Genomic DNA, 18,892 nt, shown 5'->3' on the forward strand with positions numbered 1-18,892 from the left:
CCAATTTACCGGCATAGATAATGGAATTACACACTTGAAGCCATAACTAAATGGCAAACAATAAGAGGTGAAAAGCCCTTTGGCTGGGAAAAATCAAACAGCCATGCGAAGTGGCAACCAACGTTGGCCCCCAGGAAATCACTTAGCCACCGTTCGCCGAGGCAGAAAGCATTTGAACTTAATGGCGCAAAAACCAATCGCGAGTGCCAAGTCAGAGCTGCGAAAGGCAAAGGCGATTGGGGGATAGTCAAGTGCGAGGAATGCGGCATTAGTGTTTGCCGAGGTGCCACGAACCACTTGAAATTAAATGGCGCGGCGCACTTCAAACGCCAGAGACAACAGCGATTACCAAATCGATGGCGGTTTGAGCTGATCTACAATGAAAAAAAAAAAGATAGAAAATCGCAGAAAATCCAGAGAGCCCGCCCCCAAAAGCAGAGCAGGTATTACCAAACCAAAGGCCAGCAAACACGCGCCCAGCACACGCACACCCTGCACCACCACCCTACGCCCACCCACTCGCCAACCAACTCCCACCACCACCCACTCGCCACCATTGTTCGGCGGTGGCATTGATTTGAACGAATCAAAGCGGTATGCGCACTAAAAATACCAACAACAAGCTACCAAAAATCCAGATTAACCATGGCCAGCTGGAAAGGGGGCGTGGCCACGAGCACGGCAAATGGTGGTGGCTGTTCCGATTCCACTTGGCCATTATTCCGCCGTTCCAATTGGAAACAGCCGTCGTCTCGCTCGCACTCGCATCGCCGCAACGCAGTGGTGGTGGTGATAGCGTTTCCGCTGAGTGGAAACTCGACTGCCGCTCCGCTCGTCAGTCGCCTGCAGACGCTCGCTGACAGCGGTAAAATCGGAGCAGCAGCAATCCGCATCCGAGCGGGCATTCACATCGAATCGTATATACAGATAGATATACGGGAAAGCAACGAGAGCCGTTCTCTCGCTGACGTCGCTGCCAGCGTCGACGTCGCTGCCAAATCTAGGCGAAAATCGCAACACTTGGCACATACGGCATATGGCACTTGGCCGCACTCCGAATCCCTGGCTAAAAGTCAAGTGCAGGAGCAGCAGCAGCAGCGGCAGAAGCAGCAGCAGCTGCGGCGCCAGCAGAGTTTTCCAAGCTCGGCAGCAGAGATTCACTCTCGGCCGGGCGCCGGCGTCAGCGTTCCACGGATCCGTGATTAGGTTTTTACGGTGCTTCAGTCCGCTCGATGACGCCGAAGCCAGCAGTTATGCGCCCAGCAGCAGCAGCATCAGCAGTCAGAGCAGCAGCAGCAGCATTAAAGCCCTAAATCTGTGACACTTCCTTCCGGTAGCCACGTTGCGTATACGCCACCGTAACCGCATTCGCATGCCGTCGCGTAAAAAACAAACAGTTTCAGTGCCAAATCAAAAGAACCAAAGCCAGCTGACAAAAGCCTAAGCTAATCCAAAGATAAACATATAGAAAAATAAACTTATTGAATCAGTGATAAATCCGTTATGGACGTGGCCAAAATGCAAGCCACTTCCGGTCAGCATCTGCTGCATCCGGCCGCACCGCCCGCCCACCAACACCACCTGCCCCTCGACTACAGCCTGGGCAACTTTAAGCCAGCCATCGCGTCGGACTTTCCCGGACCCTTCCTCACCAGCCAGCAATCCTCGTCGGCCTCCAATTCCGCCTCCTCCTCCGCCGCCGCCTCCGTTCCGCTGCAGGTGCGCGATCTCAGCGCGCTGACGGCCATGGCCACGATACCCTCGCCCACCCAGCTGCTCCACCAGCGCATCCAGATGTCCGCGGACGCGGCCTTGGGCCACCACCAGCAGCAGCCGGCACAGAATCCCAATCCCAATCCGAATCACCCGCAGCCACAGATGCCGCCGGCCTCCACGTCGCCGCACGAGTACGCGCCCATGTCCGCCTTCAAAGCGGTGCTGCCCAAGAAGCGAAACTCCGACGGTAAGCCGGAATCACTCACTATATTTGCATGCTCAGTCCTACAAACTTTGAAAATCCGTTAGCAATTGGGATTTTAGTTCTTGTCCCTAAATGGAATCGAGTTCTGTTAAATGTTGTTATTTGCATTAAAGTTTTGAAATGAGCTTAGATAAAATGTGTATGGTTAATTTCCTCTAAATAACTCAATTTTGGCTCAAAGGTTTACAATTTTGTTTGCTTTGTTTTATATGTGATGATTTAAATTATTGAAAGTTAGTGGCAAAAGTGTGACAATTGTTTTTTACCTAGGCAGTTACAACCACTATACCATCACTATACCATTTTATTAATAGATGATTCCTTCGTATTCAAAAGAAAAAAACCTTCGGTATAATAAAAGCACATTTCGATTGCGTATTATTCATTATTCCATTTGGAAAGTCATAATTTTGTATTTTAAAAAAATTAAGTTATTTTTATAAGTATTTCAAAAATTTCTTAGAGAGTGCAATAGTTCTATTGAATATTCTTGATGAATATATATAGATATATATAGATTTTAATATTTAAATAAAATATTTCCCTAAAATTAAATCTGACCAAGTTTCTCAGAGATTTCTGCAGAATTTACTCTATTAAAAAAATTCAATGAATGATATTCAGCTCATTTCTGAGCATCAACATTTGTCAAATTAAATTTTTGTGCAGCCTGCGAACAGATTGGCATAAACCCAATCACACCCCCACCACATTTCATATTCCCCGAGTTAATTAAAAAAAAAAGGAAAACAAAGGGGACTGAAATCAACAACACAGAAACCGAAACAGAAACGGTGAGACTCCAATCCGCGGCGAGTGGCTACAAATCCCCCAAAGGCTGGTCAGCGGGCAATGTAGGAATTTTTAAAAATTTATTTGAATAATGTGTGATTTTAAAATATCACACACTGGCCATGTCCGAGTGAAAGCCCAAAGGCTGCACGGTGTCGGTTTAATTGGAAAAAAGCCCAAGTTCGGTGGGAAAGCGTGGAAAGCAAAAATTGTTCGGGGGCAGCAGGAGCTGGCTGGGATATTCATTATTCCGTTTGTGTGTGTGTGTGTGAGTGAGCGCGACGCTTAATGGGCAAATCTTCTGTGCGGACATGGGGCGGAAAAATGGATATCGGGGATTGAAAAATCCATAGCTGGACCACAGATACACAGATACGGCTGCAAACGGCAAACCATCGCACAAACTTGTAGATACACAGTTCAGTCCAGTCCAGTCCAGATACACAAACACACATAAGTGTGCTTGTGTATCTGTGTGCAGACGCCGTTGTCATCGCCATCGCTGTTGAATTTCAAATATGGGCATTGAATGAATGAATGAGCGTTCGCACGGGATCCACAAGCTTCAGTGTTGTCCGAAATGAACCAAACAATTTGGCTTTAAAGGGAATTTAAGAAAGAAATTTCTTTAAGAAATGGATTAAGGATTCAGAATATTTTAATTTGCACTTTTACTAGCTAAAACCTTAAAGATACCCCACATGAAGATAGCAATGTTTCCTGTTTCCAAACTTTAAGTGGATTCGGACTTTTCCAGCCAAGCTGACAACACTGGCCGACGTGTGTGTGTGAGTGCATCTCCCCTCTCTCAGTCTATCTTCCTTCCCATATTTCCCCACTCACACATACAGATACAGAATCACACACACACAGGGCAGCGACAAGCGGATTTCATTTACCGGCATTACATGTATCCAACGGATATGTTTTTAGCTCTCCACCGCTTTCAGCACAGACATGGATATGCGGAAAAGCAGACACACACACACAGACGCACGCGAACACACACTCGCTCACTGAATTTTCAATTCCGTTTGCCGCGACAAGCACCCCGACTTCCCCCCAGCGCTTTTCCAACCTTATTCTTTCTCTAGAGAAAATGAATTTCGCTTTGTTTGTTGGAATATTTTCTCGGTTTTTGGTGGGACAATATATTGGTTGATGTGGCGAAAGTTCGCAGGGCTCTTTGGTGACTGATTGGCCCCTCCTGTTGAAGGACGTAAACTTTGTGAAAATCTGTATGGCACTGCAGTTTAAGCCTTTGAATTTAATGGATTAAAAGGAAATGATATTGTATCCTGAAAGTAGGCATCAGTTATTGCAATGTTATGTGTGAATATATGGTTTCTGATCTTAGAATAGTAATAGTAATAGTAGTGATAGTAAGTAGTAGTTTAACCTCGTAAAAATAGAGTAGCTTGCTGTGTACCACTTATCTTTTCAACCATTGAGGCACAACCTTGCCCCGAAAGGTCAGTCAGAAATATCGTCTCGATTTCCCATTAGTCAACCACCCACCCACGAGTGGATGATCTTAATTTTTGTCATACGCCACCGCCGCATGACTCAATTAATGATGCCTGCGACTCTAATGCGTCGACTGAAATAAAATAGAACTTTGACACCGGCACTTGTGAGTCACGAATTAAGTTAAATTATGAAAATTGCTCGTACCCAGACTAAAAAGCCGACTAATAGTCAAAGGGATCATGGGTTAAATGGCAGCCAGTACTCAAATTACTTGAACGCAGATCTCAGAGCAGCATTGATTCATTCCCAGCGACGACCAATTGCCCGCCACCCCGCCAAATAAACATAGTTGTCCAGTGATATCAGCCCGAAAATCAGAACGGTTCGAAACGTTCAAGGTATAAATTAGAATTTTTAGATTTATTTGCAGCGACTATCGGGCTTCTTATATATGACTCCGCGTGCAAGCCGATATAAATTTAATAACACATTTGTTAAGCCGTTTTCAATCACACCAAACGATTGAACAATTAAAAAGGCAATTGGCATATCACATGGAATAAATAAAACTCCAACAATCGCTATGAGTTCGGCTTATCTGCAAGAAATATTGAAAAACTTGTGTTTGTCATAGGAAAACTGATTGGTTTAAACATAACTGTAAATTAAATAGGCGGAACATTGTGAAAGTGGCTAAAATGCTGGAATAGAGTATGTAGTATTTGGTAGTATTTCCTACAAAAATAGGCAAAAGATCTATAAGTATGTCAGATTTAATTACTAGAAGATATTCGAGGCGAAGTTGACGTAGCAGCACTAAGGTTTTTTGGGAATAAAACTCGCTATAGCATATACATTTCTAATCATTTTCAGTGCATTCATAATTCGATTTCACACATCCCTCTCACGAGTTCAATCGCAAAGTACATTATTGATCAATAACAAATTGTCGCAACGAAAATCAGAGCAATATTTATGAAATGTTTACGACACACGTCGTAATCATTGGCAACTCATCGCCTGTCATATATACATCAACTTCTCACAAGTAGACGAAAATTGGGCATTGTAAATCTATAAAGATATCCAAAAACCAAATCAGCCAATCGGCCAAATAAAGAAACGCCAAATCCACACAACGCCGAGTATCTGCAAGATACAAAATAGACAGCTCGAAGGGTGAGGTATAGCCAACTACGCACACACACACACCGCACACGCGTTATGATTTACGATCCGAGGTAAATACATAACGACATCTAAACATGTCAGTATCCTCTGTGGCCAGTTGTAAAATCGAAAGAGTAAAAGTATCATAAAATAAGCGAGCGACCGATAAGTAAACAAGAGCCAACCGCAGACGTAGTTCGTGCAACATTAAGAAAGTATGTACATACCACCGGGTTCAGTTCCCTTCCTCGATTTGTGTCCGACTTATTTTTTTTTTGTTGCTACGTTATTTATGCCCTCGATTCCCGTCCAGTTCGGTTTATCATCCCAACGACCGAGTGTTTGACAAAGAAAAATCAATTTCCAGCGGGCTGGAGAAGGAGCTCTAACGCAGCCCAACCCTATCCCATTCGGCATTTGGCATTTGTCACGTCCGATGTTTGAATATTGAAATTAGAGGTGCCCCGATCGATTCCCACCGCTGATAGTATGAAGAACTGCGATTTTCGATACTGAATTTGTACCGTCATAAAAGCTACCAGAGTAGATATCTGGCTTATAATAACAATAAAGCGCTCCGCAGACTGCAATACTGATATCACCCACATTTGTACTCCGGACAATGGGCGTCACATGAACCTTTGGACCCAGAAATCACACCGAATCGACTCGATCACGGTCTATTTTTAAAAACAGTTTAAGAATCTAGAAATGGTAGTGGTAGCTAAGTAATAGTTTTTTTAGGTTTTCCTTAAATACAGTTGGGTGAAAAGTGAAAATTGTCGGCTGTCCGGGACAAGCAATTAAATGAAATTTATCAGCGAAAGGAAAAAGGTAAAAAATTGTAGTCTAAAGTTTAGATAGCCTCCTGATTTATTGCCCAGCGATAAGCAGCTGGGAAAAGGGTGCAATATACGGAGCAGGGGTTTGCGATCGCTTTGGAGCACACTCATTGGCATTCTGGAGGGGAGGGGGAGTAGCAGGCATGTGGGGTGCACACCTCTGATTGATTTGCAGTGTAAAAATAAATAATGTAATTGCAATTGGCGACATTCGCGGAGGGGCTTCAAAGAAACGCTGCCGACGCAGCGGGCCCAACACAGCTGATAGCCGATGGCCGATGGCCGATGGCTGATAACTGGTATACACACATTTGGCCAACTGTTGAGTGTTTGGATACGCAATCCCCATCTAATGCCACTCAACGAGTGGAGCTTATGCGGGCTAAAGAGCTCTGCTCTCTCTCCAACTGATATGCTATCGCTGGGGTGCGCAATCCAAATCCAAATCGGAAACCCAATCGGAATCCCAATTGAAATCCCAATCGGAATCCCAATCGAAATCCAAATGGAAATCCAAATCGAAATCCGAACAACCCAAGTCGAAATCGAAATCTCAACTCAATCCGTAAATCATGCACACACATTCGCAGGCATGCCAGCCAACAGACCAAATCATGGCCTAATCTATCTAACCGTTCACAGTTTATGGCCCTCTTCTGGCCATATCGCCGTGGCTCTTTATTATTTATACTGCGCTGTTTTTATTTTTCGCCATTTCCACTTTCATATTTGCCGAAAGCGGAATTTGTTTTTATAATATTACGACCGGCCAGACCCCCGACTACTGTTGCCCAGTTCTCCGCCCTCGATTTAATCGAGTCGATACCTGCGAAATATAAAACACTTGGACTCCACTCCGGCGCCCGATCCAACTGATTTTGTGCCCACAAGAGGTGCTATAAATTACGGCCAAATGAGAATATGTTTGGAAACCAAATTAGAGGCACATGCCCTGAATTTTTTTCTATATGTCAACATCTTTGGAAAGTCTCACTTATTAGGTAATGTAATCAAACTTTTTGATTGTAGGATTCTAGATTTTCATAAGCTGACTCCTGACGTCATATAATTACATAAATGATGATGTTTCTTAATTAAAATTATATGCGAAGAATTGCTCGCTTAACATAAAGAACCAAGTATTTCCAAAATGTTTACTAAACAATTTTTATAACAAACCTCCTTCCTCAAATTTCAGCAGTTCGCGAGTAATTATAAATGAAATTCCAGAAATTAACACCTCCGGTAGGAGCACCAGCTGCCCTCCGGCAGAGCGAAAACCCAAACCAAATTGTAATGGCTGCAAATCGCCCCAAAACAATAATCATCCTTGTGGGCGGGGTAGACAGTAAACAGGGCGCAGGATAACAATGATTTCAATTACCATGCAGTGTCGAATAATTATTTTACCTTCGTCCTTTTTATGCGAACAAGTGCGTGGAGTGCGTGAATATTGCTCCCGGGCGGATAAAAACAGATGAACGTCAGAGGCCGAAGGGCTGCATGATATTGGGTGTTAGGGGGTTGGGTGTTCCGGGTGTCCTGGGTGTCCCGGTTGTTCGGGGTGTTCGGGGTGGACGAGGGCTATGTCTATGTCTAATGTGCACAAATTTATGACTTTGCTGCCGACCGTCGAGGGGTCGTTGATGCCACTTTGCCAGCCTCCAGCAGCCGAAGGACACGCCAGGACTCGCCAGGACTCGAGCGGAATCGCCACCCTGGAGCGACATCGGGCACATGCTTAAGCTCATTATTATCGTTTAAACAAGTCGCTCTACGTGCGCCACCAGGAGCCACTTGTCCTGGCTCTCCTTATCCTGGTTGTAATACTGGTCCTTGGGGTTGCTTTTGGCCCACTAGTCGGCAGCGAACGTTAAACGCTTCCAATTTTATTTTCCATATATATTATTGTGTGGGCCTGAACTGCCATCGCCCCCTTTTCCCCTGCCATTCGATTCGAATTCGGTTTTTGGCTGGTGGCAAGACTCTCGGGACGATTGCGTACATAATTAGAAGGGAAGGGTTGGCCCGGGACACATTTGCCATAATGTCGATGATTAAAATTTAGATTTTTGTGGGGAGGGTGGCATGAAATTTGCCAGGCATAAGTATAAGTTTGGCTATTATGAGCAGATTGCAATTACATAGAAACTAATAATTGTTAGAGTATTAAGCCAATGTAGTAGTGAAAACATAGTAGCGGTGATCAAACGAATCCTGGCCAGGTACTGGATTATGGTCCATTTCCATATTCAAAAGCACTTAGGAGCAAAAACAGAAATCCCAAGGCCAAAGTTCGAACAAAAATAACAACGGCGGGAATTCCAACAAAAACAGCAGCAGCAGGGCAATAAAAACACTTGACACTCTGGCAGGAAAAGCAGAGAAGCGAAGAAGCAGGCCGAGCCACCCCCCATTTGTATCTGAGTATCTGCTGGATGCGTGTGTACTACGTACGAATTTGCCTGGCTGCGTTTAGTGCGTGGGTTTTGTTTATATTTGCTTGGCTTTGCGTTTTGCCGCCTCACTGACTCCGGCCGGAATCAAAGTTCCGCCCCCGCAATTTTCCACCCAACTCCCCCCATGCCGCCGCCTCCTCGGCAGTTACTTTTATCTGCGTGGCGAATTAGAATGTTGTCAAATTGTTATTCTTTTGTAGCGATGCGGATTCATTCATTCATTCGATTCGCCTCAGGCCCGTCGCGGTTTTCACTTGCCTGGCACACGGCACACACGGATACGGCATATGGAATGAGTTTGAGTATGAAGTGAGCTATGTGTACCATTACCCCTTTTGCTCCCCTGCTGCAATTCCTGCCTTTTGCGCCTGCGTCAATTTGCACACGCGGAATGTCGCCGGAGTTACCATTTCCCAGTTCCCAGTTCCCAGTCCAACGATACTCATTCCGACTCCGAATCCGAGCGAATCCCATTTCCCCGGCCCGCTGTGTGTTTTCTGTTTTGTCATGCTCCATTTAGCCGAGTGTGGACCGAACAGATGTTCTATTTAAACGCACATTATTATTATTTCATTTCGACAGGCGATAGACTCCGAGGATGTGTATTTTGTGCTGTGCACCAGGCAAAAGTTATGATTTCAATTTCATCAGTATTTTCAGCTGAGGATTTGATGCTATGTTGCAATCATTCCAACATATATTCATATATTTAGATGGGAATATTTAAAAAAGATTCTTCTTAAAATTTTAACTGATATATATTCATTAAAAGCTGTATCTTTAAAGTCGAAAATTTAAATTTATTATTAATTAAAGCTTCAAGAAATTACAATTCTATTGAACTAAATTTGAAAAATATTTAAGTAAAAAACTGCTTTAATACTATAAGTTAAATATAAAGTTTTCAATAGCCTTACTAGTAAAACTAATTTCTTGGTTGATAAGAGGAAAACTCGTTTTCGAAACCCTTGTCGGGTGGCTGCTCATGTCCAGGGGCGTGCCGAGTTCAACCCTGAGCGCCGGCGCCGCATCCGCACACACGGATTTGTATCTGTGTCCGTGGCCATCATCGCTGGCCAAGGATTTCGGGGTGACGACGCCGCATGATGACGCGCTGATGTCAAATGCGGAAAGCGGTTCATGAGAGGGGAAGGATTCGTTGATTAGGGTGAATTAATGGTCATGTAAGGTGGATTAGGCGATTGAATACGAAAATAATTACATTTGAAATTCGATACGCTGCCAACTGGCACACATACGAGGAAACTCTGGTGTGTGAGGCTGCACAGGTGGATTCCCTTTCCCGATTTTTTTTACCCAGTGAGTGATTGATGATATGGCACACGATTTGCTCTGATTTCACTAAGCGATCTTGTGACAAATAAACAGGGCTTGTCCAAATCTATATCTATACATATATATTTATATATATAATAGAGGATATTTTATAATGATTTTAAATTCTATATTACAGATGCCTCGCTAGCATTTAGCATAAGCAGACTGGTCAAGACTGAACAACTGACGGCGATGGCGGCGGCCGTTGGCCTTAAGCCGCCGAATCCTTTGGAGGACAACAACAACTCAATCTCGATGCTGAGCAAAAACCAGCAGATGCACCAGCAGCACCACCAACAGTCGCATCTTGCCCAGCGCCCCAAGCCAGCCTTCATCAGCGCCAGCGAAAAGCTGCGCCGTCAATCGCGATCCCGCTCCAGGTCAAGATCCCGAAGTCCCTGCTCCTCGCAAATCGACATGGAGGACGCGGATTCGAACCACTCGCACCGTTCTCTGCACTCCCGCTCGAGATCGCGATCCCGTTCCCGCTCCCATTCCCGCTCCCGCTCGCACTCGAGCAGCTCGTCCGTGGAACTGGAGGTGGACTCGCCGCCCGGAAGTCCGCGCATCAGCTCGCCCAGCGGCGCCTCAGCATCCGCCTCCGAGCTCCTGATCACCGCCAATGGCGGCGGTCGTAGCATAGGATCCAAGAAGTCGGATCTCTTCTCCGTTTCCGCGCTGCTCCGGCGAGACGAACCGCCTCCACAGCGACGGACGCCACGCAGTCCGCCACTGGGTCATCTGACATCTAGCGGTCTGGCCATGCCATTCAATCCGCTGGAGGCGATGCGCCAGGGCTATCCGCCCAACTACGACGCGGCCATGTTCCAGCGACCGCTCTTCTCGCCCGCCCTGCCCTTCTTCGCCGCCGTCGCCTTCCACCAAGGTCAGCAGCAGCAGCAGCAACAGCAACAACAGCAATCCGGCCTGGGAGCAGGGTAAGTGGAATATCCTTTAACTTAATAATACATTTAAGTATAGTTCTGGTACTAAAGGGCTAGAAGTAAACGAATTTTTAAGCAGAAATTCATTACCAAATTAGCTTCATTTCCCACCAAACATTGCCATGCCAACTCAGTACCCATTTTAATTAACTCGCCTCAATTAAATGTGTTTCCGCAGCTACCATCCGGATTCGCAGGAAAATCTCTTCCGTCTGCGCAGTCTGATGGTGCCGCTCCAGTCCGCCGGACAGAACAATTCCTCGGCGGCAGCGGCGGCGGCAGCAGCTGCGGCGGCTGCCGTCGGCGTGGGCGTTGGCGTCGGTGTGGGCGTGCCACCCAATGGCGGGCATCTGGGCCTGCCCCACTCGCCACACCTGCACCACTTCCATCACATGGCCGCCAAGTGGCCGGGCCTGCACCAATTCAGCGACCTGTACTCGTGCATGAAGTGCGAGAAGATGTTCTCCACGCCACACGGCCTCGAGGTCCACTCCCGCCGGACGCACCACGGCAAGAAGCCCTACGCCTGCGAGCTCTGCAACAAGACCTTCGGGCACGAGGTCAGCCTCAGCCAGCACAGGTATGTGTGGCATGCCACCGCAGCGTGTGCGGGGTATCGGGATCTGTGGGGGCCACTGCATAACAACACTCAGAAAAATGAGTTAATTGAATTTTTGACTTTTTCAACTATATTGTTCATATAATAAGATGAGATAGTTTGAAGTTTTTGCTATTTAAATTGAAAGTACTATTGAAATGTAATAGCAAATTCGTTTATTTAATTAACTTTAAAGAAGTGTGCCTAACTATTTTTCCGAGTGTAACGAGTGGTCTTCCTGCCTGGGACACTTTGCATTACTTAATTTAGCCAAAATGGCTGGATTTCAGCCTGACCAAATGTTTGCCTTTGTGGCTGTAGTTAAAACACGTCCACTTCCGCCTTTGGGGACTTACCGGACCTTAATTACGGCCAACGCTCGTTACTGGGACCCCACTAATCCCCCAAAACCAACCCATCCCTTCTCACCATTTCAGGGCGGTGCACAACGTGGAGAAAGTGTTCGAGTGCAAGCAGTGTGGCAAGCGCTTCAAGCGCTCCAGCACCCTGTCCACCCACCTGCTCATCCACAGCGACACGCGGCCTTATCCCTGCAACTACTGCGGCAAGCGGTTCCACCAGAAGAGTGACATGAAGAAGCACACGTACATCCACACAGGTAAGCAGTTCGGTTGTGCATATAAGAAGGGTTACCCATACGGTTCACCACGTTTAAAAGGTTTTATAGAGCTTTAAAATGGGAAGAGATACCTTCTGTTTTCTTACGTATTTTACTTCCTCTACTTCGAATCGAACAATACCACGAATCACAGACTTTTTCCGTTTATTTATGCAAAATTCGAGCCCCAAAACAAGCGTATCTTTAAAGATACAAAACACAAGCGCAGTTGAATGTGGGGTGTTTCATGGCTGTGGGGCCTTCAGCGGGGGGAACAGGAAGCGTCGCCATTAAAGCGCCGAGCGAACCACCCCAAAAGCCGCAGTCGCCAGTTGCAATTACAGTTGCCATCGGCAGAAGCAGATATAGCGAAAATCTGGGGGGTTGGTTGCGAAAACAAGTGGTGGGGTGGAAGGAGGGGGTCGAAAAAAAATGGAGCAGACGACAGCTGAAAGAGCGCCCAGTTAGCTCTCCGGAAATCGAAATCGCAGGGGAGAGAGTAAGCGAGAGAGAGAGTGGTGCTGATAAGAATCTGAATCCGAAAGAATCTATATACTGGAAGGCCAGCACACACAGATACTCCAGCCAGCACTCAAACACACACACACACACACACAGACGCACACGGCGACAGAAGAGCGAGTGAGACAGCGTGAGAGAGAGAGGCGGGCTGAGAAATCACAGCCGACCAATGAAAAATTTAGTCAAGAGATTTTGATTTTCTGTTTTATACGCGCGCACTCACACGAATAACAAATACGAGGCGCACACATCGAAGCCGTGCAGTGGTGTAGGTGCACACACACCCCCGGAAAGCCGAAAACGGAACGGAACTGAAACGCCATTGCGAAACGTGGCGATTGGAACTGCGAGCGGGGGCGGGGGAAAGGCCGCTGGGTGGGGCAGCGCCGCACACTAGCATCGATTTCAAGTTACCCACGGCCACGTGAAAATTTCGAATCTCAAATGTGATTTGTTCTAGTTTAAAAGCACACAGTAAATCTTGCAATCCTTTGAAGAGAATAGAGCGTTGATACAACTGCTGAATGTTTGAATGCTTCTGCTGGAAAAGTTATAAACTTTAAAACTATTAGAAAATATTAGCATTAATCAAGTGAAAGTATGTTTGTTTGCATAACTTAAAACACCATACACAGATTATCGATGATAGATATAGTACCAAATAGGCAAATAGGTAGTAAATGTGCATACATTTTTTCATTTATTTGCACAGTAAATCAATGCCATTTCATTTAAATTCATTTAGAAGAAATAGGCCTTTATTAGCGCATAAGATTCCACATTATATATATTGCATAAGCACGCCGGATCATTAAGCATAAAAAGCGAGATTCCGATTCGGCTGGAAATCAGTTTACAAATGGCAAGGATAATAACCTCTAATAAGCAGACTTTCCTCGCTGATGCGTCTGGTGAAATCAGTGAAAGAGAAATCAGCACCCCTACAAGGCCCCGCAGACATACAAAAAGAGAAAGAGAAATATTCCAGACATTTTTATCGTTTGCCGTCTTCGATTTAGGACGTGTGCCACCCGCTCGAACTCCCCCGCGATGGCCCCAAAATGCTCCACTTTCAGCAGCCAACGGCACATGTGGCCAAGTTGGCCCCAACATTTCAAGAAGATTTTCCATCCAAGTGCTTTGGTTTTTCCTGAGTTCCGCTCCGTTCGCTTTGCTTTCCTTACGACTTATCCTTAATTTTCTTCCCTGTGTCGGGGCGTGTTTCCATCGCAGACAGCAGATTTTTCCTTCTTTCATCTGATGTGATTTTTCGGAGCAATTTCCTCGCTTTTTCCCGTTCGGTTTCTTTTTTGCATTTTCGTATTTACTTTTTGGCGAAATGTTTTATATGCTTAGTCCGTGCTTCGACCGAATTTCCCTTTTTTTTTTGTGTTTCGCTTTTATTTCCATGCCTCAGATTTTCGTTTTCGTCAATTTATGCGCTATAAAAGGACTGAGGGGAAAAACGCTTTTCAGGATTATTTTATTTATTCACGACTTTTGTTTTCCATTCCAAAGTTCATTTTTAGTGTTTCTGGGGGGCAAAAGGTGAAAAATCGATAATTTAAGCTGGATGCTTTTAAAGAACTTCTATGCTTACTGCAATAATATGTAAAATTTAAGTCAAATTTAAAATCTAATGTCATAAAGGTTACAAATGCTAACTACTATAGTTATAAGCAAGAAAACTAGTTCCCTTTGTCTACAAATTATTAGACACACGTTTTGACCTTCTTGAACCCTTTGTTACTTTCTTTCAAATCATTTCCCAAATCAAACCAAAGCAATCTTCCCCTGTTTTTCCGCCGCTCCACATGCCGTATGCGTGATTTGATTCCCAGCGCTTAACGAAAATGGCCAAGCCACCAAATATGTTGAGAACGTGCTGAATTAGACAGCAAGTTCAGAGTACAGCGAGCGGGGTTAACTTAAGCATAAAATATTAGAAGACTAAAAGGAAAGCCATTCGGAAGGCAGCCAAGACTTAAAAGTATTTCCGCAATGTGCTGCAATAAAAATCGTTGAAAAAGCAAGCAAAAAAGGCATTGCACTGATACATAATTTTCGTATAAGGGAAATGTATAACCTCCACACTTTTCCTTCTAAATTACCGACGGCCGACGGGATTTTTCTATTTCCTCAGTTTCCTCCACTTTTCTTTTTTTGTTCTTCTTCTTTTTTTTTTTTGTTTTTGGGTCTCGTTAGAGCTCGTGGGTCGTTTTGGCCGTGATAAATAATAAAAGCTGCTCTATAATCTCTGCGACTACGTGACGTTATTTGTGCCGATAGTGCACGAACGTGCCCCGAGCCACGGACCCCCAGAGAAGGCATCCTCCAGATTCTGCATCCAGCACCAGGCATGCTCGGTGAGGCCAACTGAGAGCCGGCTCCGGGCTGACTGCTCAATTTTACTGTTGCTCGACCTTCCCCATCCAGCCACCAAGTCGCCCACTTGGCCACCCAGTCGCCCACTTAACCATGCTGGTGCTCAAGGAAAAGAAATCCTCATGCCCCGGGAACTGAAAGTTGAATCAGAGCACATCCCTACGGTCGAATGTTTCACAATCACGTCGCTGCAATTCCATTATATACAACGAAGCTGTCTTCCGTTTCGTTTCGCCGGATTCACAGCCCTTCTCTTTCACTCAGCGGCTGGCCCTCTCTTTCACTCCACCGCTATGTAGCCGTATATCTCTGTTTGTTTTATATACACTTTCCCCAATTCTCGGTAGGGAGCTACAGAGTCAGGTCCTCTGAAGTTAGCATGTTGTCGTCGTTATTTTGTTGCCGTCCCCCCAATCTCATACTATATAGCTGTGTGTGTGTGTGTGCCTGTGTGTGGGAGTGTAAGTGTTGGGTGTAGTACATAAAATGTAGCCCAACAAGTCTGTGCCACTATCTCCATACAACAGAGGGCTATAGATAAGGGGCAACTATACGGAAATCTACTCGTATCTACAGTAGAAAAACGTAGAGCGTGAAACTAAATATAATCAAAGTTTTTGTATAACTAACATAGAGGAAAAATATATAACATTCTAATGCTATTTCTAATTAAAATAGCTTCGTATTTTAGAAGAGAGATGAGATTTTATAGACATCTGCACTCCTTACTGGCGACTTAATGACGTCTGCTGTAAGCTTTCAAAATCAAATTGATATTTTCTTCGTTTTCATCTGCCATTTCTGAGATTTCATTATGTTCAGCGAAATTTTCATGACATTTCTGGCTCCAGAAAAAGCGTTTATTTCGTAAGCAGCTTTCCACCCAAATCTCTAATGAAAAATTCAGCAGCACGAAAATGAGCAATAAATGGCGTATAAAGCGCGAAACTGGGGGAAGCCCTTAAAAGGAAAAAGAAGAACCCCACAAAATTACTTTAAAAAAGTGCGACTTTAAATGCGGCGCCAACCGCAGAACATCACTCTGATGAACCAAAAAGTTTAAATTTAAAAACTCCAGCACTCCTGTTCTCCAGTCGAGAATGGAAATCGGGAGGGGTGGGGGTTGTGGCTCCAGCCTGCGGTCTGCAGAGATGACTTACATGGTGTCTTGGGGTCCAAGTTGGGGGGAGTGCTTCTGTCTGGCGACGATTCGCATTTTTTTGGGGGTTGACGCTCGAGATGCGATGTGTGTGCACCAAGGGGAGGAATTGGAACAGGTTGGCTTCCATGAGCACAGAAATGGCTAAAATGGCGCACACTGGTTGGAAACTCAGACAAAGGAGCAGTAAGAAGCAACTCGACTCTGGTGATACCCTTTAGACTTAATGATAGTACTTAGTACACTACTCATTTCATATCTAAGTAAGGTTTATTTAATAGGGGATTTAGTAGGGATTTTACACGCAAAAATAAAAATTCGATTTTTGTTATGTTTAAAGTGATATTCTCATATTAATAGAATTACCAAGTAGACACATTATGGATGTTTCCACTGAATACCATAAGTAGGCAGTAGTAGATCTCACATCTTAACATGTTCAATACTACCTTTGTCTGCTTAGATTGAATATTTTTCCTAGTTATTACGCTATGCACCTAAACTGAAACCGAATGAGTACCAATTTGGCCACTGACTAAAACCTACTAACGTATTGCATCCTTCCTCTCTTGCAGGCGAGAAACCACACAAGTGCCAGGTGTGCGGAAAGGCCTTCAGCCAGAGCTCCAACCTGATCACGCACTCCCGCAAGCACACCGGCTACAAGCCCTTCTCCTGCAAGCTCTGCCACAAGGCCTTCCAGCGGAAGGTGGACCTGCGCCGGCACAAGGAGACCCAGCACACGGACCTGCGTGTCCACCTGGGCAAGGTGGACTTCATGTCGGCGGCGGCGGCAGCGGCAGCCTCTGCGGAACTAAGTGCAGCAGCAGCGGCAGCGGCGGCGGGGGGATCCGTTCCGGGCGGAGGTCCACCTGGCAGCCAGGGAGCCAGTGCGGTTGGCTCCGCACCAAATGGGGCTCCTCCGATGGGGGGACTCAACTGCCAGAAGGTATCGCTGCTGGCATAACCAAACCGAGATCCAAATCCAAATCAACCGCAACCATTGTGCAATAGACGGAAGTGAAAGGCTTCGCTGGGCATTTTCTCAACCGCTTGAAACCGAACTCCAAAGAGAACAGATTAAAACAATTTAAATAATTTTAAGCCAGCCAGTTAAAGAACTATTTCCAATGTTGCCAAAAACTAAAAATAGCAAAGAGTTGACAAAAAATCGAAACCAATTAAAGCCAGCACTATAGTCAGTCTCAAGTTATCATTAAAGCGTAATCACATTGCCATCTTACGAACATACCAAAGTAATCCAGAGCAAAGGAGTTTCCATGTTTTCCCCTATGTGTATGTCAGTTTGTATTGCTGTGACCCGGACGGAGGTCAGTTAAAAATCAAAATCAAGTTAAGAATTTCCATCAATATGAACTGTGCGTGTCGTACTCTGTGAAATGTAATAAAACCAAATCCAAACGGAAGAAATCCCATATATGAATATATGAAAATAAAAGAATTTGGACGCGCGAGGGCAAAACCAAAATGTTCCAAGTTTTCGCTTCTAGATAGTTGTGAAATTTTAACTAAATCGCTGTATTATGCAAACTATTTTGATATTATATCATTCCAATGAATTTAGTCTAATTAATAAATTTTTTAACTTATTTATACATATTATGTGTATGTATGTAAAAACCGCTAAACAAATATATATAAATATATATATATTTTCATTTTAATGTTCAACAAACTAATGTATGTAATAATAAAACAACAATTATGAAGACAAACATTAATCTACATTCTAAGTATTTTTATGTTTTCAAAATAAATTGAATTTATTAAGCAAATGTGACAGATGAGTATTTATTGATTGGATTGCATTCAGAGTGTATTCATACCCCGAATAGGTGGTCTTTCGACCATTATTATAATTTGAAAACCAAAAGGCACACATCGTATGAAGTGTCAATAGGAAGTTGGCCAACCTCTTTGCGAATTCACAACAAAATTGAAAAGGGAATCGCTTCGAGGACATTTCAATAACCCTGAACGTCAACACGAAAGCAGAAAGATTAAAAAATCATACGCTCATGCATGGGAATTATAAACAAGGATATTCAAACTCGTCTGAGTAACTCACGAGTGGGTGAAGCCCACTTGAACCTGCTTTCTATTCCCCAGCGTGTCCAGCCGCAGCTATCAAATATCACGTACGAGACAAGGGTAAGCCATCAAACCACCTACCCCCCATTTTCCATTTTCCAGCCAGCTTCAGATACAGATACATTTTCCATCTTCATCTTGGCGCTGTGTCTCTGCCAAATTTGACAATAAAAAAAATTTATATATAAATTGCAAACGGTGAGCATACGCTATGTTTGCCTCAACTCCGTGGATTGGACTATTCCCAAGTCTGCAATTTGCACAGCGGCAAATTGTCTACTTTGCAAATGGAGTTCAGCTGTAGCCAAACCAATTTCATCAATAAAAAATATTTCTGTCTGCGTCGAATAAAACGGTGAGTTACATTTTCCATGCTCTGGCTTTTTTGCATATGACAATTTATATAAATAAAAAGGTTGGCTACGTGGAAATCGTTTTATTTGCAATAGCCACGAAATAGCAAATGAAATTTTTCTGGAAAAATGAAAAGACTGCTACAAA

General features: G+C 44.5%; 1 protein-coding gene across 1 annotated transcript; it reads left to right on the plus strand.

Annotated features, from left to right (window-relative positions):
• The first annotated feature begins 865 nt into the window (after positions 1-865).
• Positions 866-17,918, plus strand: LOC117150478 (zinc finger protein sens). The gene is made up of 5 exons (XM_033317377.1): positions 866-1,963; positions 10,189-10,990; positions 11,175-11,576; positions 12,032-12,213; positions 16,855-17,918. The coding sequence occupies exons 1-5, from the start codon at positions 1,504-1,506 to the stop codon at positions 17,244-17,246; spliced, it is 2,238 nt and encodes a 745-aa protein (XP_033173268.1). The 5' UTR covers positions 866-1,503; the 3' UTR covers positions 17,247-17,918.
• Positions 17,919-18,892: the final 974 nt, after the last annotated feature.

The sequence above is a fragment of the Drosophila mauritiana genome, chromosome 2L (genome assembly GCF_004382145.1).
Source record: "Drosophila mauritiana strain mau12 chromosome 2L, ASM438214v1, whole genome shotgun sequence".
Classification (NCBI taxonomy): domain Eukaryota; kingdom Metazoa; phylum Arthropoda; class Insecta; order Diptera; family Drosophilidae; genus Drosophila; species Drosophila mauritiana.